Source organism: Hyla sarda, chromosome 4, assembly GCF_029499605.1.
Source record: "Hyla sarda isolate aHylSar1 chromosome 4, aHylSar1.hap1, whole genome shotgun sequence".
Classification (NCBI taxonomy): Eukaryota; Metazoa; Chordata; class Amphibia; order Anura; family Hylidae; genus Hyla; species Hyla sarda.
In genome coordinates, this window is record NC_079192.1 from 97,448,326 (window position 1) to 97,474,356 (window position 26,031).

The 26,031-nt window shown below is 43.3% G+C and overlaps 1 protein-coding gene across 11 annotated transcripts in view; it reads left to right on the forward strand.

The window, feature by feature from the left end:
- The window catches only part of MEGF11 (multiple EGF like domains 11), a 581,277-nt gene that overhangs the window by 137,576 nt on the left and 417,670 nt on the right, over positions 1-26,031 (forward strand). For all 11 annotated transcript variants that reach the window (XM_056571698.1, XM_056571686.1, XM_056571690.1 and 8 more), the window contains one exon: positions 15,557-15,658. In XM_056571698.1, the coding sequence (XP_056427673.1) occupies positions 15,557-15,658 (102 nt within the window). The remainder of the gene's footprint in view (positions 1-15,556; positions 15,659-26,031) is intronic.

The following is a 26,031-nucleotide window of genomic DNA, read 5'->3' on the forward strand; positions in this document are numbered from 1 at the left end:
TTAAAGATGTTCTGGCCGCACGAGAAATTCCTGCTAATCTACATGAACTTATTCACCTAGCCACTCGCATTGACATGCGTTTTTCTGAAAGGCGTCAGGAACTCCGCCAAGATATGGACTCTGTTCGCACGAGGCGTTTCGTCTCCTCGGCTCCTCTCTCCTCTGGTCCCCTGCAATCTGTTCCTGTGCCTCCCGCCGTGGAGGCTATGCAGGTCGACCGGTCTCGCCTGACACCTCAAGAGAGGACACGACGCCGTATGGAGAACCTCTGCCTGTACTGTGCTAGTACCGAACACTTCCTGAGGGATTGTCCTATCCGTCCTCCCCGCCTGGAAAGACGTACGCTGACTCCGCACAAAGGTGAGACAGTCCTTGATGTCTACTCTGCTTCTCCACGTCTTACTGTGCCTGTGCGGATGTCTGCTTCTGCCTTCTCCTTCTCTACAGTGGCCTTCTTGGACTCTGGTTCTGCAGGAAATTTTATTTTGGCCTCTCTCGTCAACAAGTTCAACATCCCAGTGACCAGTCTCGCCAGACCCCTCTACATCAATTGTGTAAATAATGAAAGATTGGACTGTACCATACGTTTCCGCACGGAGCCCCTTCTTATGAGCATCGGATCTCATCATGAGAGGATTGAACTTTTGGTCCTCCCCAATTGCACCTCGGAGATTCTCCTTGGACTTCCCTGGCTTCAACTTCATTCCCCAACCCTGGATTGGTCCACTGGGGAGATCAAGAGTTGGGGGTCCTCTTGTTCCAAGAACTGTCTAAAACCGCTTCCCAGTAACCCTTGCCGTAACTCTGTGGTTCCTCCAGTAACCGGTCTCCCCAAGGCCTATATGGACTTCGCGGATGTTTTCTGCAAAAAACAAGCTGAGACTCTACCTCCTCACAGGCCTTATGATTGCCCTATCGACCTCCTCCCGGGTACTACTCCACCCCGGGGCAGAATTTATCCTCTCTCTGCCCCAGAGACTCTTGCCATGTCCGAATACGTCCAGGAGAATCTAAAAAGGGGCTTTATCCGTAAATCCTCCTCTCCTGCCGGAGCCGGATTTTTCTTTGTCTCCAAAAAAGATGGCTCCCTACGTCCTTGCATTGACTACCGCGGTCTTAATAAAATCACGGTTAAGAACCGCTACCCCTTACCCCTCATCTCTGAACTCTTTGATCGCCTCCAAGGTGCCCACATCTTCACTAAATTGGACTTAAGAGGCGCCTATAACCTCATCCGCATCAGAGAGGGGGACGAGTGGAAAACGGCATTTAACACCAGAGATGGACACTTTGAGTATCTGGTCATGCCCTTTGGACTGTGCAATGCCCCTGCCGTCTTCCAAGACTTTGTCAATGAAATTTTTCGTGATCTATTATACTCCTGTGTTGTGGTATATCTGGACGATATCCTAATTTTTTCTGCCAATCTAGAGGAACACCGCCGGCATGTCCGTATGGTTCTTCAGAGACTTCGTGACAACCAACTCTATGCCAAAATTGAGAAATGTCTGTTTGAATGCCAATCTCTTCCTTTTCTAGGATATTTGGTCTCTGGCCAGGGACTACAGATGGATCCAGACAAACTCTCTGCCGTCTTAAATTGGCCACGCCCCTCCGGACTCCGTGCTATCCAACGCTTTTTGGGGTTCGCCAATTATTACAGGCAATTTATTCCACATTTTTCTACCATTGTGGCTCCTATCGTGGCTTTAACCAAGAAAAATGCTGATCCCAAGTCCTGGCCTCCTCAAGCAGAAGACTCCTTTAAACAACTCAAGTCTGCCTTTTCTTCGGCTCCCGTGCTCTCCAGACCTGACCCTTCCAAACCCTTCCTATTGGAGGTTGATGCCTCCTCAGTAGGAGCTGGAGCTGTTCTTCTACAAAAAAATCCTTCCGGGCATGCTGTCACTTGTGGTTTTTTCTCTAGGACCTTCTCTCCAGCGGAGAGGAACTACTCCATCGGGGATCGAGAACTTCTAGCCATTAAATTAGCACTTGAGGAATGGAGGCATCTGCTGGAGGGATCAAGATTTCCTGTTATTATCTACACCGACCACAAGAACCTCTCCTACCTCCAGTCGGCCCAACGGCTGAATCCTCGCCAGGCCCGGTGGTCTCTGTTCTTTGCCCGATTTAATTTTGAGATTCACTTTCGTCCTGCCGATAAGAACATTAGAGCCGATGCTCTCTCTCGTTCCTCGGATGCCTCAGAAGTTGATCTCCCTCCGCAACACATCATTCCACCTGACTGCCTGATCTCCACTTCTCCTGCCTCCATCAGACAGACTCCTCCAGGAAAGACCTTTGTTTCTCCACGCCAACGCCTCGGAATCCTCAAATGGGGTCACTCCTCCCATCTCGCAGGTCATGCGGGCATCAAGAAATCTGTGCAACTCATCTCCCGCTTCTATTGGTGGCCAACTCTGGAGACGGATGTTGGGGACTTTGTGCGAGCCTGCACTATCTGTGCCCGGGATAAGACTCCTCGCCAGAAGCCCGCTGGTTTTCTTCATCCTCTGCCTGTCCCCGAACAGCCTTGGTCTCTGATTGGTATGGATTTTATTACTGATTTACCCCCTTCCCGTGGCAACACCGTTATTTGGGTGGTCGTTGATCGATTCTCCAAAATGGCACATTTCATTCCTCTTCCTGGTCTTCCTTCTGCGCCTCAGTTGGCTAAACAATTTTTTGTACACATTTTTCGTCTTCACGGGTTGCCTACGCAGATTGTCTCGGATAGAGGGGTCCAATTCGTGTCTAAATTCTGGAGAGCTCTCTGTAAACAACTCAAGATTAAATTAAATTTTTCCTCTGCATATCATCCCCAGTCCAATGGACAAGTAGAAAGAATTAACCAGATCCTGGGTGATTATTTGCGACATTTTGTTTCCTCCCGCCAGGATGACTGGGCAGATCTCCTTCCATGGGCCGAATTCTCGTATAACTTCAGGGTCTCTGAATCTTCCTCCAAATCCCCATTTTTCGTGGTGTACGGCCGTCACCCTCTTCCCCCCCTCCCTACCCCCTTGCCCTCTGGTCTGCCCGCTGTGGATGAAATTTCTCGTGACCTTTCCATTATATGGAGAGAGACCCAAAATTCTCTCTTACAGGCTTCTTCACGCATGAAGAGGTTCGCGGATAAGAAAAGAAGAGCTCCCCCCGTTTTTTCCCCTGGAGACAAGGTATGGCTCTCCGCTAAATATGTCCGCTTCCGTGTCCCTAGCTACAAGTTGGGACCACGCTATCTTGGTCCTTTCAAAATTCTGTGTCAAATTAATCCTGTCTCTTATAAACTTCTTCTTCCTCCTTCTCTTCGTATCCCTAATGCCTTTCACGTCTCTCTTCTCAAACCACTCATCCTCAACCGTTTTTCTCCCAAATCTGTTCCTCCCACTCCTGTTTCCGGCTCCTCGGACGTCTTCTCGGTCAAGGAGATTTTGGCTGCCAAAAAGGTCAGAGGAAAAAATTTTTTTTTAGTAGACTGGGAGGGTTGTGGTCCTGAAGAGAGATCCTGGGAACCTGAGGACAACATCCTTGACAAAAGTCTGCTCCTCAGGTTCTCAGGCTCCAAGAAGAGGGGGAGACCCAAGGGGGGGGGTACTGTTACGCCGAGCGCTCCGGGTTCCCGCTCCTCCCCGGAGCGCTCGCTTCACCTCCTCCGCTGCAGCGCCCCGGTCACGTCCTCTGACCCGGGGCGCTGCGATCCTGCTGCTAGCCGGGATGCGATTCGCGATGCGGGTAGCGCCCGCTCGCGATGCGCACCCCGGCTCTCCTACCTGACTCGCTCCCCGTCTGTTCTGTCCCGGCGCGCGCGGCCCCGCTCCCTAGGGCGCGCGCGCGCCGGGTCTCTGCGATTTAAAGGGCCACTGCGCCGCTGATTGGCGCAGTGGTTCCAATTAGAGTTATCACCTGTGCACTCCCTATATTACCTCACTTCCCTTGCACTCCCTTGCCGGATCTTGTTGCCTTAGTGCCAGTGAAAGCGTTCCCTGTGTGTCCCTTGCCAGTGTTTCCAGACCTTCTGCCGTTGCCCCTGACTACGATCCTTGCTGCCTGCCCCGACCTTCTGCTACGTCCGACCTTGCTTCTGCCTACTCCCTTGTACCGCGCCTATCTTCAGCAGCCAGAGAGGTGAGCCGTTGCTAGTGGATACGACCTGGTCACTACCGCCGCAGCAAGACCATCCCGCTTTGCGGCGGGCTCTGGTGAAAACCAGTAGTGGCTTAGAACCGGTCCACTAGCACGGTCCACGCCAATCCCTCTCTGGCACAGAGGGTCCACTACCTGCCAGCCGGCATCGTGACATCTATGCACATGTAGACAGATATACTGTCTATATCAAATCCATTTTATATAGATAATTTTAGCCTGATATGCTTAATTTTACAAAAAATACAGATTATTTCCGTGCAAAGGTGCATTAATACTGTACATATATAAAAATCATACACGCTCTTGTGTAGCCTGGTCTAGATGAAGCAAAGCAAATTGCTTTTGTTGTTATGAATGACTGCACATTTGCATTCATTTTATTGAGTGAGTAAATCCTATTCAGTATTATAAACACAAAATTACAACAGAGGTTAAAAAACAAAAAACAAAAACAAAACAAACACAAACACACATATATATATATATATATATATCCATAGGATAGGGGACAAGATGTCTGATCGCGGGGGTCCTGCTGGTGGGGACCCCCGCAATCTGTCATTAAGCACCCACCTTTGTGAGTTCTCCACGGCGCAGGAGGCTCCAAGTGTGCAACGTGACGACCATGGGGCTGGAGTATCGTGGTGTCACAACTCCGCCCCTGTGCGATGTCATGCCCCGATGTGGGGCGTGACGTCACACGGGGGTGGAGACGTGACGTCACGATACTCCGGCCCTGTGGTCATCATGCTGCACACTCGGAGCCTCCAGCACTGCGAAGAGCACACAAAGTTGGGTGCTGAATGACAGATTGTGGGGGTCCCCACCGGTGGGAACCCCGCTATCAGACATCTTATCCCCTATCGTTTGGGCCGGAGAACCCCTTAATGCAGAAATAGGGATTCCTAAATATAACATTATTATGTTGTGGTAAATGGTGCCTATATTGTAGCAATGTAGTTGAGGGGCTGAATTCCAAAAATTAGGAGAGTAACAAGTCTTTCCTAGATAATTCTTCTATCTTTATGATCTAATCTTGGTTTTGGCTACAGAAACCCCATAATAATACTGCATCAATACTTAAAGTTGTTGCTTTCTGTTAAAAAGTTTTTTATTTTTTTATTTTCTATAAAAATACCATTAAAACAGGATGCAGCAGTACATTAAAATGATGTCGGCTGCTGTTTTCTTTCCTGTTGAAAATGAGATCTGAAGGATTTTATTTTTTTGCATTCTGTTTTTAAGGTACCTTTTATGTAATCCTGTAAAGACCAGGATATGAAAACGTATTATTGTGAGGTCTAACTATATTAAAAACCTATTATTGCATTTATCCCAAATATTCTACTTCCACCTATTTACATTTAAAATGGCAGTCTAAAAAGTTAAATACAAATAGTTGCTTGGCAAGGAACTCATAGGTATCATGGGTGGTCACAGAGATTGTTTTTTTTGTAGCAGTATAGCATATTTTGTAGTGGATAGTTTAGAGTGTATTGTATTGTGTTTCATGAAATTGTGCCAAAATGCTGCGGTGGTTTTGCTGAGTTACCTGTGATGCTGGATGAACAAGATATTATACCAGTCCAGTCAGTGACATCTCCTGCCTTGTATTTAATAACATGAGCACTGCCCTCCATAACTCTCAATACGCTGATCATATTCTAGATTAAAGTAAGCCTTCCCTGTAAAAAGGTGTCAGTGGAAATTGTTTACAAGGGAGATTTAATTTCCCAGCACATTGTAAAAGCAACTGCACAGCCATCAATATTCAATGAAAGGTCGACACACAAAAGTAAGACATGTCGGAGGGTAAATCCTGTGAATGTCTGTGAATTCGAATCCCCATTCATAACTAAAACACAAAAAGCCAATGCTTGTTAATGCCCCTGAACTTGGAAACTCCAGTTGACTATACAAATGATTGAACAATTAACTGGTCATTGAATTAATGACAATGGACCAAACCACTGCAAGTCATGAACCTCCTTACTAAGGTCCTATGGGGAATCCAGTATTCGAGATCCCTATTACATACTGCAGATCCAGTGGCTTTGGAGCCCTTCAGCCGAATATCTCCCAAAATCGCCCAGAAGGGTATGTTGACACAACTTTGACGCAACAAGTTTCATGCTTTGTAAATCAAGTCAACTAAATGATTAAATACAGCATAAAGTCCACAGCAAACACGATGTTTGTAAATGTACCCTAACAGGCTGATCTTACACTTAGCTTCTTTCCTTAGGCCTCGCTAGGCAGAATATGCCTCATGCAACTAGGTTTTAATAGTAACACGGACAACCCCTACCACAGCTTCTCCACATACCTAACATCACCCTCTAAACTTCGCTGTTAATTGTTCTCCACCAACAGTCGGCCATTTCAGTACAGCCTAGACCGAACACCAATCTCAGGCTCCTTAGACACTAACATAGATAAACCATGGACTCCTTATTGCTGGCAAGGACACAGATCTATATTCACTCTTACAGCTTCTGCTTCCAATATGGTAATATGGCACAATCTGCAACAAAGCAACTCACTAACAGCATCAGGAACCTTCCAGCATACAACATCATATATATATATATATATATATATATATATATATATACATATATATATACAGAGGCAAACAACGGAGCTGTCCCTTAGGGGTGATTATCGGGCATATAGTCTGGTATTACCCTGTGTAATGAGGCTAAAGATCAACCAATAAACAATGTGAAGTTTAAACTACTGTGTATCCGCACAAGGATTAGCTTTAGTATCATTCACTTGGTCTATTCTAGGATTTTTACCTGTAAAATCTATGCAAATAATTAGTATCGTACATATTTCTGAAATAAACAGCTCACCACCTGAGGATCTGCTGGAGCCGCTTGGACAAACCACAGATTCAGGGTGAAATACGAGAGTAGAATAGGAATCCAGCACTTCAATAGTCCTTAAAAACTTTATTGCACATTCATTAGAAATAGGGAGGTATATACCTGGTATGTTGAAATCATTGTATGTTGAGACCATAAGGCTATGGAAACTTGGCAATTGGTTCTGAAGCCCCCAAAATGTCATCTAAGAATTGAGGAAAAAGTGAGGATTATAGAAAAATAAGTAGATAACTAATGCAGATGAAGCAAGTCCTAAAAAGTAAGAAAGATCTGCTGGGAGCTGTAATCACTGTCTATGTAGAGGACAGGAGCTTCTTCAGGGTCCTGTACAGTACACACAATGTCCTAAAAAAGTAACATGGAGTCGCCCTTACCTGGAGCAGCTATCCTTGGCACAGGTAAAGAGTAGTACAGAACATATAATACCTCCCAGTTCTGTAGGGGGCACTACCAGACACCAGTCAGTGCATACACTTCAGGAATACAGGGGTTATACCAGTGAAATGTCCATTCTGATTGGTCAGTTCTTCAAGTCATTGACATGTTTTGCAGATCTGGACTGTCCATAGTATTGTATGTTGAGTCTGGTTTCAAGTTACGATGGTCCAGAAAAGACCATTGTATGTTGAAAATATTGTATGTTGAGGCCATTGTATATTGAATGGGATCACTGTATATTTCTCACTGTTGCTTTTATTTCTGCGGGTTTCAGATGTGGATTAGCCCTATTCCATGAGGCTTTTCTGTACTGTGAATTACCGACACATTTTCTGTGTGTAATATGTGATGTTTTAAATACACACTGTGGGGGGATTTATTACTCAGATACGCCATTTTGTAGTGTACACAATCACCCTTTTGTGTAATCATTTTGAGACTTTTATGCGACTCTTGCCATCTTTCAGTAAAGGTGGGCAGGACATAGTGGCAGCAGGGCCTCCTTCATCCCGACAGATTTAATAAATCTGGCACATTTTAATCTGGTGCACTCTTCCCCAAAGCCAGTGTATGAAATCCGGAACTAACCCCCACCCAACATGTTTTTTTAGTGTATGGGTGTTTTTCCTTTTTTTATAGCAAACCTAATAAATGTAAAAAAAATTGTATGTTATCAATATGAATTCCTAAGTAGCAATTAAAAAATGTTGCAAAAAGCTGCTTCTGAAAAACTGAAAAAAATAATTACGTTTTAAAGCAAAAAAATAAAAAAAATAAAAAAACGGTGTAAAGGAGGCCTTAAGCTGTTGATCTGATCTGCATTTTCTTCTCCACTCATAATATATTCCAGATTGTTACTTAAGGCTCTCAGCAGTCTGGCTAAAGATGTAAAGGACTGAAAGGTTAGTAATTTGGAATTCCTATAATTGCCTCACAGGTGTCAGGCCTGTCCTCCCTTAAATAACCAGTGTAGACAGAGAGCCTTCCCTCTACCCAATAGCTGGAGCCTGTGCCGGCGTTAACATGTGCCATATCCATCTCAGAGAATAGATTGTTTTGTTGGCAGGTGTTCCACTTTTCATTAATCTTTCTCCTTCATTAATTAAAACAGATTTCTCATACAAAAGCTAAGCTGGTTTCTTATGTTCTGGAAATCTCACTCCTTGTATTATTCCCGTGCTTTTATGCCTCTCAATATAGTACCTACCGTGCCATTGAAATAGCCCATCTGCTGCCCTTAAAGGAGGAATATCAGTTTTTAATGTGCATACTCCATAGCACAAATCAGAATAACAGCTCACATTATATGGCAAGTCCCGTGCCCTGGTGAGATGGGAATAGCAACTGATCTGCTTTTTGAATAGGCTTTGCTAAGTAATGTTTGATAGCAGGAGCATATGGATAATGGGGGGAATTTATTGTTGGATTTACATGTTTTTTGTGTACATTTTTAGCTTTCATACCACTTAGGTTATTTTATCAAAAAGGAAGTAAAATGTGCGGTTCAAAATTTTTTACATCCCATGTATGTTTCTGTCCTATTGAAGCTATGTTCACACCGTGTTAAAGCGTACCTGTCAGATCCAACAAAAAACAAACAAAAAACTTTTATATGTTACCCAGTACCTGATCCTCATCGTGTCATTTTTATGTATCTATCACACATATTTACCAAAAAAATAGCGTATTAACAATGCTCACTTTCTTTGTTATCTCACCGTAGGAAGGGGGCGTATTCCTCTCTTGCCTGCATTGTGATGACTCCTCCCCCTCCCTCACTCTGCTGACTCACTGCTCTTGGAGGAGCCTGGCAGTCCTGCTCTTTAATCCATTCCTCTCTGGTTTTATGCTGTATACACACACACACACAAACACATACAATGATTATTGGAGGTTGCCTGTACTCTACCATCAAGTCAATATAGTGAGTGTATAACGTATATCTTCCTAAATTAGTACAAAGGTTAAGTGGTAAATGTACAGTGGTTTGTTATGCATACATTTTATACATGTTTCTATGTCATTCATGTGTATCATCCTTTGTCAGTCCTGTAATGCTGGGACTTGTAGTTTTGGAATAGTTGGAGGTATAGTGTTTGGAGAACTTTTTTTTTTTTGCAGCAGTGTTGCCTTCAGCTGTGAGCCTACAGATTTAGAAAAACTATAACTCCCAGCATGCCCAGACATCCTTTGACTGTCCAGGCATGCTTGGAGTTGTAGTTTTGCAACAGCTGGAGGCACATGTTTGGTAAAACTCTGTGTTACAGCAGTGTTGCTGCAGGCTGTGTTTTTCCTGCAGCCTTGTCCATCAGACATCTCGTGTCCATGACCCTTGGACACGTTCATGTTGCTGTTGGACTCATCAGTGTCCCAGGAGGTATGGGGACCCCTAGTAGGGGGATTTTTAAAGGCAGTTTTCTTTAATAAATTAATTCGTGCGAAAATTTGTAATTTTTTAAAAGTAGTAAAACAAAACAATTTTTTATCGTATGGACCTGCAGAAGAAATATAAGGCATCATTTTTACCGAAAAGTGCACATGTGTAGAAACGGAAGCCCTCAAAATTTACAAAATGGTGTGTTTTTTTTCTTTTTCAATTTTGTCCCACAAATTTTTTTTGGGGGGTTTTGCTGTACATTTTTTGGTAAAATGACTGATGTAATTACAAAGTAAAATTGGTAACGCATAAAACAAGCCTCATATGGGAAACGGAAAGCGTTATGATTTTCAAAAATGGAAAAACCCTTAAGGGGTTGAACTGGTGTAAACTATAGAGGAAATCTCACACCACACTATAATTTTTTTATATTTAAGCTTAGGTGCAGCAAATGTAAAAAAAAAACTAACCATACTGCCCCAATCCCCTGCAAAAACCTTGGTCCTTGGTGCTTTCCTCTTCTGGCATCCTAAAACATCCAATTCCTACAGAACTGCCAATTACTGGCTATAAAGGTGACCTATCTCCACAAGTGATTGCCTGAGTGGGCAGGAAGGGGACATCATAGGGGACATCATAGGAAGAAGCAGAAAACATTGGGGACTAGTCACAACTGGAACACCAGAGGTGGAGGATTGGTTCAGGTAAATACCCAGAATCATTTATAAAAAAAACAAAATGTTATCCTTGGCAAACAGCTGCCCTGATCCAAATGCTTTATACTGCCCTATTGCTTTTTTTAAATTTGCTGTTGTATATAAGTATAAGCCCCCCAACAATTCCTGCACGAAGTTAAAGGAGTTATGCAGGTTTTGAAAAAACAAAGCTGATTGCTTAACAAAAACAGCACCACAACTGTCCTCAGGTTCTGTGTGGCATTGCAGCTCTGTTTCATTGAAGTGAATGGAGCCACGCTGATGACAGATGTGGTGTTGTTTTTGGAAGAGATTAGCTCTGTTTCCCAATTCCTGCATAACCCCTTTTAATGCTTGTAGAGCAGATTTCCATTCTGACAAACACAGAATCGCTCTACAGCATTGGTCTTCAACCCGTGAACCTCCAGATGTTGCAAAACTACAACTCCCAGCATGCCTGGACAGCCAACGGCTGTCCAGGCATGCTGGGAGTTGTAGTTTTGCAACATCTGGAGGTCCGCAGGTTGAAGACCACTGCTCTACAGGGTGGGCCATTTATATGGATACACCTTAATAAAATGGGAATGGTTGGTGATATTAACTTCCTGTTTGTGGCACATTAATATATGTGAGGGGGGAAACTTTTCAAGATGGGTGGTGACCTTGGCGGCCATTTTGAAGTTGGCCATTTTGAATCCAAATTTTGTTTTTTCAATAGGAAGGGGGTCATGTGACACATCAAACTTATTGGGAATTTCACAAGAAAAACAATGATGTGCTTGGTTTTAACGTAACTTTATTCTTTCATGAGTTATTTACAAGTTTCTGACCACTTATAAAATGTGTTCAATGTGCTGCCCATTGTATTGGATTGTCAATGCAACCCTCTTCTCCCACTCTTCACACACTGATAGTATTACCGCAGGAGAAATGCCAGCACGGGCTTCCAGTATCCGTAGTTTCAAGTGTTGCACATCTCGTATCTTCACAGCATAGACAATTGCCTTCAGATGACCCCAAAGATAAAAGTCTAAGGGGGTCAGATCGGGAGACCTTGGGGGCCATTCAACTGGCCCACGACAACCAATCCACTTTCCAGGAAACTGTTCATCTAGGAAGGCTCGGACCTGACACCCATAATGTGGTGGTGCACCATCTTGCTGGAAAAACTCAGGGAACGTGCCAGCTCCAGTGGATAAAGAGGGAAACACATCAAGTGGATTGGTCATTGTGGGCCAGTTGATTGGCCCCCAAGGTCTCCCGATCTGACCCCCTTAGACTTTTATCTTTTGGGGTCATCTGAAGGCAATTGTCTATGCTGTGAAGATACAAGATGTGCAGCACCTGAAACTACGGATACTGGAAGCCTGTGCTAGCATTTCTCCTGCGGTGTTGCTATCAGTGTGTGAAGAGTGGGAGAAGAGGGTTGCATTGACAATCCAACACAATGGGCAGCACATTGAACACATTTTATAAGTGGTCAGAAACTTGTAAATAACTCATGAAAGAATAAAGTTACATTAAAACCAAGTTGGATTCAAAATGGCTGACTTCAAAATGGCCGCCATGGTCACCACCCATCTTGAAAAGTTCCCCCCCCCCTCACATATACTAATGTTCCACAAACAGGAAGATAATATCACCAACCATTCCCATTTTATTAAGGTGTATCCATATAAATGGCCCACCCTGTATATTATATTATTTCTATGTATTTTCTAAAAGAATGTGAACCCCAGAACTTAGGGGCATACTCTAAAAATAGAAGTATGATTATTATAATTTTTTTAAAGAAGTGGATGCCAGAAACAGACACTTGATATAGTGGAAAAGTCAATAGTAAGTGTTTAATAAAAAGAAGCAGCAGACTAGATAGACCTCTTGGTCTTTCTCTGCCATCACTATTCTATGCTTTTTGCATTTAAATGTATTCAGAAAATAATGGCTGTATTGTTTGGCAGCAACAAATACCCTGCAAAGGAAAATGATTTCATGAAAAAGAAAGATCCCCAGACAGTTAGTGCAAAAGTGCATCAACCTATTCGTACAGTGTTTGCAAAACTCTTCTAACATAACAAAAAGCACAGAGCTATGTTAGTATAACGTTACAAACAAGTGTACATCTGTCAGGGTATATCTATATTAAGTAACCATGGTGGTTCAAAGGGAAATGCCAGCTTACATTGGTAATTGTTTATTTCTTCAGACTCCCTTAAATTGTCCCTGTCACTTTAAAAAACTTTTAACGTCACGGAGGAAAGTTTTGATCAGTCAGAGTCTTAGTGCTGAGACCCCCATCGTCTCAGCACTAGAATGAGCGGGGATAAGCACACGGCAGCTTTACTTCTCAGCACTCAGAGAGCGATCTTTGTCCCACTGCCCCACATGAATGCTGGTCACACTGCCAATCACTGGCGCACCCGCCCCTGCCGTGTAATGTTTTACCCCTGCACAGACACTTTTGACATTCTTGGAGTTTATTTTTTTTTTTTTTTTGTATGTTTGGGGCCCAGAAACTCCTGGCATCAGCTTTGCTAATACAGTACACCCTGTGTGAGCTTCCCTCCCTGAAGACTTGGATGCCTTTTCTCCCTTTCCACACTCTAATCTGCCTTGTACATTGTCCCTACTGCTATCTTTAACACAAAGCCAACCCAGCCAGGAGCAGCGTGATGTCAGATCTATGTCAAAAGCTGCAGGACAATCAGTTATGTGAAGGAGTAACACAGGCTCTACAGCAGCTAAACTTACATTTAATTTCTATTTAATAATACTTTACAATGATGCTATTTAGAGGCATATTGGGCAATAGAGCCACAGTAGCCCCATGTCTCTGCCACTCCTTGCTTGTCAAGTATAGATTTTCTTCCAGGTCACCATGAACACTCCAATTAGATTATAGATTTCATTTACTCCATCTTGTTCAGATACTTCTATAAAATATAATAGAAAATTGGATAAATGTGAGAAAAGAAATGTACTGCGTGACTCTCTGGACCCAGTTAAACCTCTCTATCAATAACTTTGGTTTGTTTAAGAGGTTAACTATGGCAAGTGTCGAATGCGGGGTATTTCAGAAGGAATAAAGGAAAACCGTACAGAGGAAGCCGGGAGTGCCTCTGCTCTTGAAATTGAATGTTGCTTTCCCTGAATAGCCAGTTGACCTTCACATCTCCATGTTAGTCTATACTTCAGGTTCCACTTTGAATTGGGAGCCGAGCGTGCTGAGCTGGTGCAATGCTAGGGTGATGTTTTGTAACTTTTATTCCAATCACAAATGGAAGGTATTGATTTTGGGAAAGCAGAGGCAGAGTGGCAGGCACCCAATCGAGGAGAAACAAAAATGAAATACCAGAATTGATTGGTTCCACTGACCAGGACGACTTTCTTACTTAGCTGGTAATATCTCACACAGAGAAGGGTCAAAGATTAGGCTGTGAATCGGGAGGGCCCTTCAACGCTATCATAAAATATAAAATAACACGCATTTCTGAATGTCATCAGTCTCTCCTTGATGCTAAAAGAATGTCAAATATAGTACTGCACAGAGAACAAAATGCTGTGCAACCCAGGAAAAAGACTTTCAAGAACTAAGATGCGGGGCGGTGGAAGCTAATCCTTGAGTGGGGCAGCATCAAAGCGATCTGTGCAGAGTAGACGCAGTGCACTGGGAGCCTAAGCTGGTTAGGTGGGGAGAGGGGGGGGGGTTGTTGTTGTTCTATTGATGGAGGACTGTATATCAAAATTCAGAGAAGCTACCAAGAACCTGTTCTGTGTGCAGAGGTGTGTTGTTTTATGTCTGCGCCCTCAAGTTCATCTGCTTATGCATTACGATAGTTATCTGTTATAGAGGATGCTGCGTTTTATGCTGATGTGACATACTGTTCTACAGTAGCGGATTAATGTGCCGGTTATTAATAATCTGTGCCTTATCTGAAAAAACAAGGTATAAACAGATACGGATGTGAAAGTCATTTCTTGCATTGACAAGGGGCACAAGTCGACAGTCATAGAAAAGGCTTATGAAAAAGTTTTTACCAACCCTACAGCTGTTGACTTTGGCTGTCCGAGCATGCTGGGAGTTTTAGTTTTGCAACAGTGGGGAAATACTGGTTGGGAAATACTGCCTCAGCAGATTTTGCTTCCCATTGGAATCAATGGGCAGAAAAATCTGCAGGAGCAAATCTGCAACAGATCCGCAGCAAAAATACACATGTGTGAATGCACCCTTCAAAGCATTCTGGAGGTGCTTTGAACAAGTGTGAGTGAGGTCTGACAATGTTGAAGATGAAATAGTTTCATATATATATTGTGCATGATATACAGGTCCATGGATCAGCACTTCAAAGGGATGTTTGCAGGGTGCTAGTGCAAGAACTACCATAAGTTTATTAGGGACACATATAGATTTTTAGTTTATTTAGCCCTACTTTATTTCCATTCACACAGCAGAATTTCCATGACATTCTGCTGCTGAAATTCTGTTAATTTTAAAGACCTGTCTCTAAATTGTGCGGAATCCCGGGTGCAATCCCATTGAACTCAATGGGCTTTGAATTTCGAAGTTCTGTGTTTTGAGCATACAGAGATTCTGCCGAAATACCACTCAAATCGGCAAATTCTGCGACAAGATTTGCAGAACAGAATTCGATCAGAATTGCAGATTTTCAGTCATAGGAATATAGCCTTAGAAAAGCTTTAAAATGGTTACTTAAACATAAAGTTAAATATACTGTAGATATAAGTTAATATTAGCTCTGAACAATAGTTGAGTCAAAGTGCCAGGAATGGTTGCTCTCTTCAGTCACTGTGATAATACTTATTGAAAGAGTACAGTGACATTCACTAGTAAATGTGGTGGCAGGCAAAATGTCTCATATTTTAAGAGTAATTAAGACCATCTTTCCCTTTTGATGAGATTACAGCCTCCCCTATTGCTGATCTACACAAAAATCTTTCCAAGTTTCCAGAATCCATTAACCTCCTCCTCTTCTCTCTTCCAGCTATGCTGTAACCGTGCAGGAATCCTACGCTCACCCATTTGATCAGATTTATTACACTCGCTGCACAGATATCCTCAACTGGTTCAAATGCACAAGACACAGGTATGTTATTGTCCGGTATGATCCTGCATATTTCATTGTATTGTGCATAACAGTGGGGTTAGATGACCAAACTTATTATACACAGTGGATATTCACTGTTCTGTACTGAGGACCTCCCTTCCATTGCTTCGGCCAGCAGCTATCTCTCCAATTCACCCCATACACTTGAATGTTCAGCATGTGTTTTTATGTGAATGTGGAGAGATCGGCTGCTGCCAGACACATCTGTGGCATGTGGCTCATCTCCTAGAAAGCAAATAGATTAGGCAGTTGAAATCCAACATGCCCGATTCTTCTCTACCCCCAACATCATGTTTTAGGAGAAAGTCATTAGGCTCCCGTATACATAAAGATTTGGTCCCACCAAAATTGTCAGGTACGGATGACTTTTCACTTTCAAGTCTATGGAGATCTTTAGAGAATTCAGTCCATAGTGATTTTAGTCTATAGCATCACACAGCTGCTAAAGACTTGTCTTTTTAACATTAGTATCATGAATCTCCTGTTTTACCACACCCAGATGTAGATTAAGGCCCCGTGACTGCAGGCCATTGGAGTAAACGCAACTCATTTCCATGTTTGTGGAACCTTTCTGAAAAGATATGGTGCCATAAGCGTTTCTCAGCATATGTACACCAAGTACCCCCTACTCAGGGGCGGACTGACAACATTCAGGGCCCCCGGACCAAATAAAGCAAGGGCCCCCAGTCGGCCCCTGGCCACACCTCTGCCCCACTCCTATTCGACATCAGCCTGATTGGTGATGTCTGGCATTAGCCGAGGGAGTAGGAGAAGGCACTGTGCGTACATGTATGCCTTGTGTCTTGAGGGCTCATTTACACGGAAGGATCTGCACCATAAAATACGCTGCGGATCCGTCCATGTAAATGAGCCCTCAAGACACAAGGCATACATGTACGCACAGTTTTTTCACATGGACAGATCCGCAGGGTATTTTACGGTGCGGATCCGCCAACAATGGACCCTTCAGTGCGGCCTCCACCTGTGTTTGCTCATAGTGGCAATCCACCGCTACGAACAGACACACTTTGATGTGCATGTTCGCCGCGCCCCCCATGCACAGTATACTTGCACACATCGCGGCTGCTCTGGGCCTAGTTCAGGGAACAGGAGGAGCGGCTGCGATGTGTGCGAGTATACCGCACATGCGCACAGCGAACATGCACCTTGAAGCGTGTCTGCTCGTAGCGGTGGATAGAGGCAGCACTGTAGGGTCCATTGTCGGCGGATCCGCACTGTAAAATATGCTGCCACTCATGCCATCAAGCCCAGCCCCCTCAATGCAATTCTATGGGAGGGGGCATGCCAGCCATAACACCCCCTCCCATAGACTTGCATTGAGGGGGTGGGGAGCATGACATCATGAGGGAGCGGGGCTATGACCTTACAAGCTCCCGGCGCTGGCTCCAGCATTTGGAACAGTTTGTTCCAAATGCTGAGCAGCGGAGTACCCCTTTAAGTACTCTTCAAGGTTGTGATAAAAACTGCACATCTTGAGGTTCACTCTAGAGACATGGCATGTATCCCCTAGGGTAGACATCAGAAGTTGGGTAGTGTGTGTCCATAAATTATAGATTTTTCTGCAATAGTTTGAGTAGTTTCTGACAGAATAGGGAAATGGTGAGGCCTTCTACTGTAATCTATTTACCTCAAGGTTTGACATGTTGTCCATTGACATTGCTTCTCCATATACCACTGTATTACATGGTTATTCACAATTATGCATGAAAATCTCCGATCAGCAGTTAGTGAGATATTTCAGACATCCTGTCTGGCACCAACTATCAATTCACTGTCCAATTTACTCAGACCACATTTCGGCCAATGCCACTAAAGCATAGATTGGGGGAAAGGTTATGTGCTGAAGATGAAAGTGGTCCATGACAGGAGGGGCTTCTGTTCCAGTCCTTCACTATTAGAATTGTACTCTTAAAATCAGGACTGTATCTGGGAAATTGGTATCTCGACCCTATTTTGGAAACACATACTTGTTTCTCCATTGTGGAAAAGGGTCATACTAGTGACAATGGCCCCTGTTAATTGGTGGGATATACTTGGTAACAGATGAACTGTCAGGTCTTGAGGTTATTGTGTTGGAAGTAGCAAATTTGGGCAAGTGTAAAGATCTGAACTAATCTGACAAAGGCCAAATTGTTTGGCTAGATCACTGGGTCGAAGCATTGGGTAGTACCTATCATAATTGGTCCAAGGAAGCAAAATGGTGAACAGATGACAGGGTCATAAATGCCCATGGCTTATGCATGTGCATAGGGATCAAAGGTTAGGCCGTCTGGTCTGATCCCTCAGAAAAGTTACTGAAGCACCAATTTCTGAAAAAGTTACTGCTTCCTATGATAGAAAGGTGTGGTTACCAAGTACAGAGTCATCTACTCCTGTGTACTTCTGCCCATCCTGGCTGGCAGAGCCTGCTTGATGTCCGTCATGGGTCCCCTCTTCCTAGAACTCTCTTTATTGCACTACAGAATGCACTTGGTAAATACAGTAAAAGTTAATATGTTGTGTTTCATATGTACGTTACCTTAAATCTATGTTCATAAGGAGCCTTTGTTGTCAAGGATAGTATTCAAGGTGAACAGGTGGTTTGTCAGTGACCAATGGGATCTATCTAAACTGTCCCCCTTATATAGTGTGGTCAGGGTTCAGCTCTCTAGTTCAGTCTTTGCTGAGGCACAGAGAAGATAAGTCTGAGGAGTCTGTGGAGAGTTCCTGAAGGAGGCCTGAGGTCTGGTCCAGCAACCATGTTTCTACTTCAAGTTAACCCCTGCACCATGGGTGAAAGTCAAAGCCAACGGGAGGACCTAAACATAGTGGGGATTTTTCTGAAGTCTAGTCGAGTCCACGTAGTCAAGTCAAGTGTGTCAATTACTAAATTCCAGCACGGCTGCATCAGTCTATGCAACTGCGACTAAAAGTCCAAGCAAGCCGATAAGCTTCCCTAAGTTCCCCCTGCGTCTCCTTAGTGCCTATCTGAGCTATATGGACTTTAACACCTTGTCTACCTCAGTAAAGAATACCAGTTAACCGTAACCTTTCGCCGGAGTGATTATTTGCCCTGTGCCTGGCACAGGTGAAGCTGGTCTACCTCGGGTGGTGTATAGGTCAACCACGCCCTGGCGTCATGAAGAGGTTAATACACACATTACCCCATCCAACACTACAAAGGAGTGAATATACAGTGCATCACAGCTTACTGTGTATGGAGCTGTGTAGCTGTACACTGGTCATGGTGACCCCTGTGCCCTGCTCAAAGTACCTACAGTGGGCACATGAGCATTAGAACTAGACCATGAATCAATGGAAGAATGCGGCCTGGTCTGAGGCATCAATCTCTCTTTTACCAAGAAATGGAAGATTGTCCAGTACTTTGTTAAATCCAGCTTTATTGCAGATCACAACACACTTTAAAACGACTATACCAACAGACGCGTTTCGAGCGCATGCGCTCTTCCTCGGTGACGGCAGTTCCATCTCAGGCGAGGCTTAAATAGCTATTTGCGGGGCAGAGTAAGAATACTCAAAATACCTCCCACCTCACCGGAGATGTAACCAACTAATAGTGGAACAACATGTTAAAATACATAAAATCAACAAATTTCAGACATGGATGGATAAGATAAGAAAGGGAAGCAGAATCAATCAGTAATGAAATAATAATTCACAACGGACATTTAAACCCGATGGGGCACGTGTCCTCAACGTGAATTGCCAAAATGCCTCTCTGTCAGCCCTGTTTATCCCTTACATCCAACCAGAACCAAATTCCAAAAACTGGTTCTTGCACTTACTTTTCCCCTCCACTTTAATAGTGTGAAGAATATAGTACTCAAACAGTACATCTAAACTGTTTAAAACAAGACAAGGTGTTGTCCAATATATTATGTGAAGGATGCCATGTGGTTTCCAAAAGGGCACCCACCTTGGGAGATCAGTTATCTCCTAGTATTGTGCACACCTAAACAAACCCCAGTAGCAGCTGGTTAGCCAAGAAGGGCTTTTTCAAATGTGGCCACGAAATCTGTCGCACTTGTCATTATGCAAAGCCCACTAAATATTTTGAGAATGTGGATGGCACTAAAACCTTCCAAATAAAATACCACATTAATTGTAATTATAGCAATGTAGTCTATATCATTGAATGTATTGCATGCAATTTAAAATATGTGGGTTACACCAGACGCAAATTAAAAACCCGAGCACTAGAACATCTCAATGATGGTAGTTCTACTGCTGTTCGACACAGGTCTGCTGCATCAGCACATTTCCATTCTGTACATGCGGGCGATCTAAATGCATTTAAGATCCACGCTATAGAACATGTGTATACTGGAATAAGAAAGGGATGCTTACGGAAAAAGTTGGCTGACAGAGAGGCATTTTGCCAATTCACGTTGGGGACACGTGCCCCATCAGGTCTAAATGTCCGACATGAATAATTATTTCATTACTGATTGATTCTGCTTCCTTTTCTTTTTTTGTATGTACTCTAATCCATCCATGTCTGAACTTTGTTGATTTTATGTATTTTAACATATTATTCAACTATTACCAAGTTGGTTACATCTCCTGTGAGGTGGGAGGTATTTGGAGTATTCTTACTCCGCCTGCAAACAGGTATTAAAGCCTCACCTGAGATTGAACTGACATCACGGAGGAAGAGCGCTCAAAACGCGTCTGTTGGTAAAGTCGTTTTAATGTGTGTTATAATCTGCAATAAAGCTGCATTTAGCGAAGTGCTGGACCATCTTCAGTTTCTTGGTATTGCTGGGTGCCTAGCCGAGAGAGAAGTGAGCTGGACTTTATTCTTACATTATCAATCTCTTTTTTACATTATGAGGATAGATGGATAAGTTGCTTCCCTGGGGGAGAGATGACACCAAGGTGCATTATGATGCAAGCTGGTAGAGGCAGTTTAGATCGGTGTGCATATACGGGGGGGGGGGGGGGGGGCATTTATATGGATACACCTTAACAAAATGGGAATGGTTGGTGATATTAACTTCCTGTTTGTGGCACATTAGTATATGTGAGGGGGGAAACTTTTCAAGATGGGTGGTGACCATTGCAGCCATTTTGAAGTCGGACATTTTGAATCCAACTTTTGTTTTTTCAATAGGAAGAGGGTCATGTCACACATCAAACTTATTGGGAATTTCACAAGAAAAACAATGATGTGCTTGGTTTTAACTTAACTTTATTCTTTCATGAGTTATTTACTAGTTTCTGACCACTTATAAAATGTGTTCAATGTGCTGCCCATTGTGTTGGATTGTCAATGCAACCCTCTTCTCCCACTCTTCACACACTGATAGCAACACCGCAGGAGAAATGCTAGAACAGGCTTCCAGTATCCGTAGTTTCAGGTGCTGCACATCTCGTATCTTCACAGCATAGACAATTGCCTTCAGATGATCCCAAAGATAAAAGTCTAAGGGGGGTCAGATCAGGAAACCTTGGGGGCCATTCAACTGGCCCACGACGACCAATCCACTTTCCAGGAAACTTTTCATCTAGGAATGCACCATCTTGCTGGAAAAATTCAGGGAACGTGCCAGCTTCAGTGCATAAAGACGGAAACACATTATCATGTAGCAATTTCGCATATCCAGTGGCCTTGAGGTTTCCATTGATGAATGGCCCCACAATCTTTGTACCCCATATACCACACCATACCATCAATTTTTGTGTTAGTGTCAGACCAATAGCGATGGTTTTGTTTGTTAACTTCACCATTCACATAAAAGTTTGCCTCATCACTGAACAAAATCTTCTGCGTAAACTGAGGGTCCTGTTCCAATTTTTGTTTTGCCCGTTCTGCAAATTCAGTGCGCCGATCTGGGTCATCCTCGTTGAGATGCTGCAGTAGCTGGAGTTTGTAAGGGTGCCATTTGTGAGTAGCTAATATCCGCAGAAGGGATGTTCGACTAATGCCACTCTCCAGTGACATGCGGCCAGTGCTACGCTGTGGGTTCTTGTTGAATGAAGCTAGGACAGCCACTGATGTTTCTTCATTAGTGATAGATTTCATGCATCCACATTTTGGCAAATCCAACACTGAACCAGTTTCACGAAACTTAGCAAGCAGTTTGCTAACTGTAGCATGGGAGATGGGTGGTCTCATAGGGTGTCTTGCATTGAAATCTGCTGCAATGACCCGGTTACTGCGTTCACCAGACATCAACACAATTTCTATCTGCTCCTCACTTGTTAACCTCAACGACATGTCAATGGCTGTAAACAAAGAGAAACTTGTGAATAACTCATGAAAGAATAAAGTTATGTTAAAAACCAAGCACATCATTGTATTTCTTGTGAAATTCCCAATTGGTTTGATGTGTCACATGACCCTCTTCATATAGTTACATAGTTACATAGTTAGTATGGTTGAAAAAGACATACGTCCATCAAGTCCAACCAGGGGATTGAAGGGAAGGATGTAAGGGGATAAGGGAAAGGGATGTAGTTTTATAATTCTGCATAAGCATTAATGTTATTTTGTTCCAGGAATGTATCTAACCCTGCTTTAAAGCTGTTAATTGTTCCTGCTGTGACCAGTTCCTGAGGTAGACCGTTTCATAAATTCACAGTCCTCACGGTAAAGAAGGCGTGCCGCCCCTTTAGACTAAACCTTTTCTTCTCCAGACGGAGGGAGTGCCCCCTCGTCCTTTGGGGGGGTTTAACCTGGAACAGTTTTTCTCCATATTTTTTGTATGGGCCATTTATATACTTATATACGTTTATCATATCCCCCCTTAAACGTCTCTTCTCAAGACTAAACAATTGTAACTCCTTTAATCGCTCCTCATAGCTAAGATGTTCCATGCCCCATATTAGTTTAGTCGCGCGTCTCTGCACCCTTTCCAACTCCGCAGTGTCCCTTTTATGAACAGGCGACCAAAACTGAACAGCATATTCCAGGTGAGGCCGTACCAATGCCTTATAAAGGGGGAGTATTATGTCCCTGCCCCTCGAGTCCATGCCTCTTTTTATACATGACAATATCCTGCCGGCTTTGGAAGAAGCAGCCTGACATTGCATGCTATTTTGTAGTCTGTGATCTACAAGTACACCCAGATCCTTCTCTACCAGTGACTCTGCCAGTTTAATCCCCCCTAAGACATACGACGCATGCAGGTTATTAGTACACAGATGCATAACTTTACATTTATCCACATTGAACCTCATTTGCCAAGTGGATGCCCAGACACTTAGTCTATCCAAGTCATCTTGTAACTTATGCACATCCTCTATAGACTGTACCGTGCTACAAAGCTTGGTGTCATCTGCAAAGATAGAAACAGAGCTGTTAATACCATCCTCTATATCATTGATAAATAAATTAAACAGCAGCGGGCCCAGTACTGAACCTTGGGGTACACCACTAATAACCGGGGACCAATCAGAGTACGAATCATTTACCACCACTCTCTGGGTACGATCCATGAGCCAGTGTTCAATCCAGTTACAAACTAAAGTTTCCAAGCCCAATGACCTTAACTTACCTGTCAGATGTCTGTGAGGGACAGTATCAAACGCTTTAGCAAAATCCAGAAACACTATATCCACAGCCATTCCTCTGTCAAGGCTTCTACTCACCTCTTCATAAAAGCAAATTAGATTGGTTTGACAACTTCTATCCTTAGTAAACCCATGCTGGCTATCACTTATAATACTATTATCCCCTATGTATTCCTGTATGTAATCCCTTATAAGTCCTTCAAACAATTTACCCACAATGCACGTTAGACTTACCGGTCTATAATTGCCTGGCGAAGACCTAGAGCCCTTCTTGAAGATTGGTACCACATTCGCCTTGCGCCAGTCCCTTGGCACAATACCAGACACCAGAGAATCTCTAAATATCATGAACAAGGGTACAGATATTACTGAACTTACCTCTCTAAGAACTCTTGGGTGTAGTCCATCCGGCCCTGGAGATTTGCTTACATTTACTTTACTTAACTTACCTTGTACCATCTCTACATTAAGCCAGTTCAATACATTATATGATGTGTTACCAGCACTGACCTGACCAATGTCAGCTCCTTCTTCCATAGTACATACAGAACTAAAGAACCCATTCAGTAGCTCCGCCTTCTCTTTATCGCCTGTGACAACCTCCCCATTATCATTATTAAGGGGTCCTACATGCTCTGCCCTTGGTTTTTTTGTATTTATATATCTAAAAAAATATTTAGGATTAGTTTTGCTTTTTTCGGCCACCTGTCTCTCATTTTGAATTTTTGCTGTTTTTATTACATTTTTACAGATTTTATTAAGCTCCTTGTACTGTTTAAATGTTATAGCTGACCCATCAGATTTGTATTTTTTGAAGGCTATTTTTTTGTTGTTTATTGCTCTTTTAACCTCATTTGTCAGCCATGTAGGATTTAGTTTTAATCGTTTATATTTGTTCCCCTTTGGTATATATTTAGCTGTATAGTTATTTAGAGTTGATTTAAAGATGTCCCATTTACCTTCTGTATCAGTATTTGAGAACACCTCCCCCCAGTCTATGTCCTGTAGTGCAGCCCTCAGCCCAGGGAAGTTTGCCTTTTTAAAGTTATATGTTTTTGCTTTCCCCGTCTGTCTTTGTTTTCTACATTTTAAGTCAAAAGTAACTATATTGTGGTCGCTATTACCAAGGTTTTCCCGCACATTTACTTTACCAACCAGCTCTGCGTTGTTGGAAATGATCAGATCCAACAAGGCATCACTTCTTGTTGGGTCCTCCACAAACTGGCCCATAAAATTATCCTGCAATAAATTTAGGAATTTTCTCCCCTTTGTAGTTTTAGCCAACCCCGGACCCCAATCTATATCTGGATAGTTAAAATCTCCCATTATTACCACTGTACCTGCCCGGGCGGCCCTCTCTATTTGTTTATACAGCCGACCTTCTATCTCTTCAGTGATATTAGGGGGTCTGTAAATTACACCAAATATTATTTTTTCAGTATTTCCCTCCTTTTGTAATTCTACCCACAGTGATTCCACCTCCTCAGAATCATCACACACTATGGCATCGTTCACACTGACTTTCATACCACTTCTTACATACAGACAGACTCCACCACCTTTTCTGTTCATTCTATCCTTTCAAAACAATGTAAACCCCTGCAGATTAACAGCCCAGTCATGCGAGGAGTCCAGCCATGTCTCAGTGACCCCAACTATATCAATATGTTCCTCCAGTATCAAGGCCTCAAGCTCCCCCATTTTATTTGCTAGGCTTCTGGCATTTGTGAACATACACTTTACATTTCCATTAAGTTTTACACATATAGTCTCACTAATGGGATTTTCAGAGTTATTGGGGTTAATGTTATTATTTGAGTTATAAGGGCTAATTGTACTATTTAAGTTATTGGGGCTAATGGGATTTTTTGAGTTATTGGGTCTAACGTTATTATTTAAGTTATTGGGGCTAATGGGATTTTTTGGGTTATTGCGTCTAACGTTGTTATTTAAGTTATTGGGGCTAACGGTATTTTTTGAGTTAATGGGGCTTATTGTAGTTATTGAGTTATTGGGGCTAATGGAATTTTTTGAATTATTGGGATTACAATTTTTCGGGCTACATTTATTTTTACAGCTGGTTTGTAACGCATGAATCTCCTTATCCACTGTTCTTAACCTCCCCCCACAGGACTCCTCTCTACCCGCCATTATGTCCTGACCCCTCTCTAACCTATCCATCCCACTGTCTGCTTTCTTTGCTTTATTATCCTCCCCCCACTCACCTAGTTTAAATACTCAGCCACCCCTTCCAGGATTCTCTCCCCCAGCACAGCAGACCCCCTTCCATTCAGGTGCAAATTATCCGTAGAATAGAGTTTGTACCCCAATGAAAAGTCAGCCCAGTGCTCTAGAAACCCAAACCCTTCCCCCTCACACCATGACTTAAGCCATGCATTTAACTCCCTAAGCTCCCGCTGTCTTTCCTGCGATGCGCATGGCACAGGAAGTATTCCAGAGAACACAACCTTAGAGGTCCTTCCCTTCAGCTTGGCACCTAGTTCCTTGTAATTATTCTTCAAGGACCTCCACCTACCATGTATTCTGTCGTTGGTTCCCACATGGACCACGACAGCTGGGTCATCCCCAGCCCCCCCTAGTAATTTGTCCACCCTTTCCACCACATGCCGAACCCTGGCACCAGGGAGACAGCAAACCATTCGGTTGAGGTGGTCTTGGCGACAAATTATTCTATCCGTCTTCCTGATTATAGAGTCCCCTACCACAACTAACTGTCTTCGCCTACCTGCGTTACCATCCCCCACACTACTAGTTGAGCTGTTCCCCCGGCTGTTAGGGAGACCAGTATCTACTAG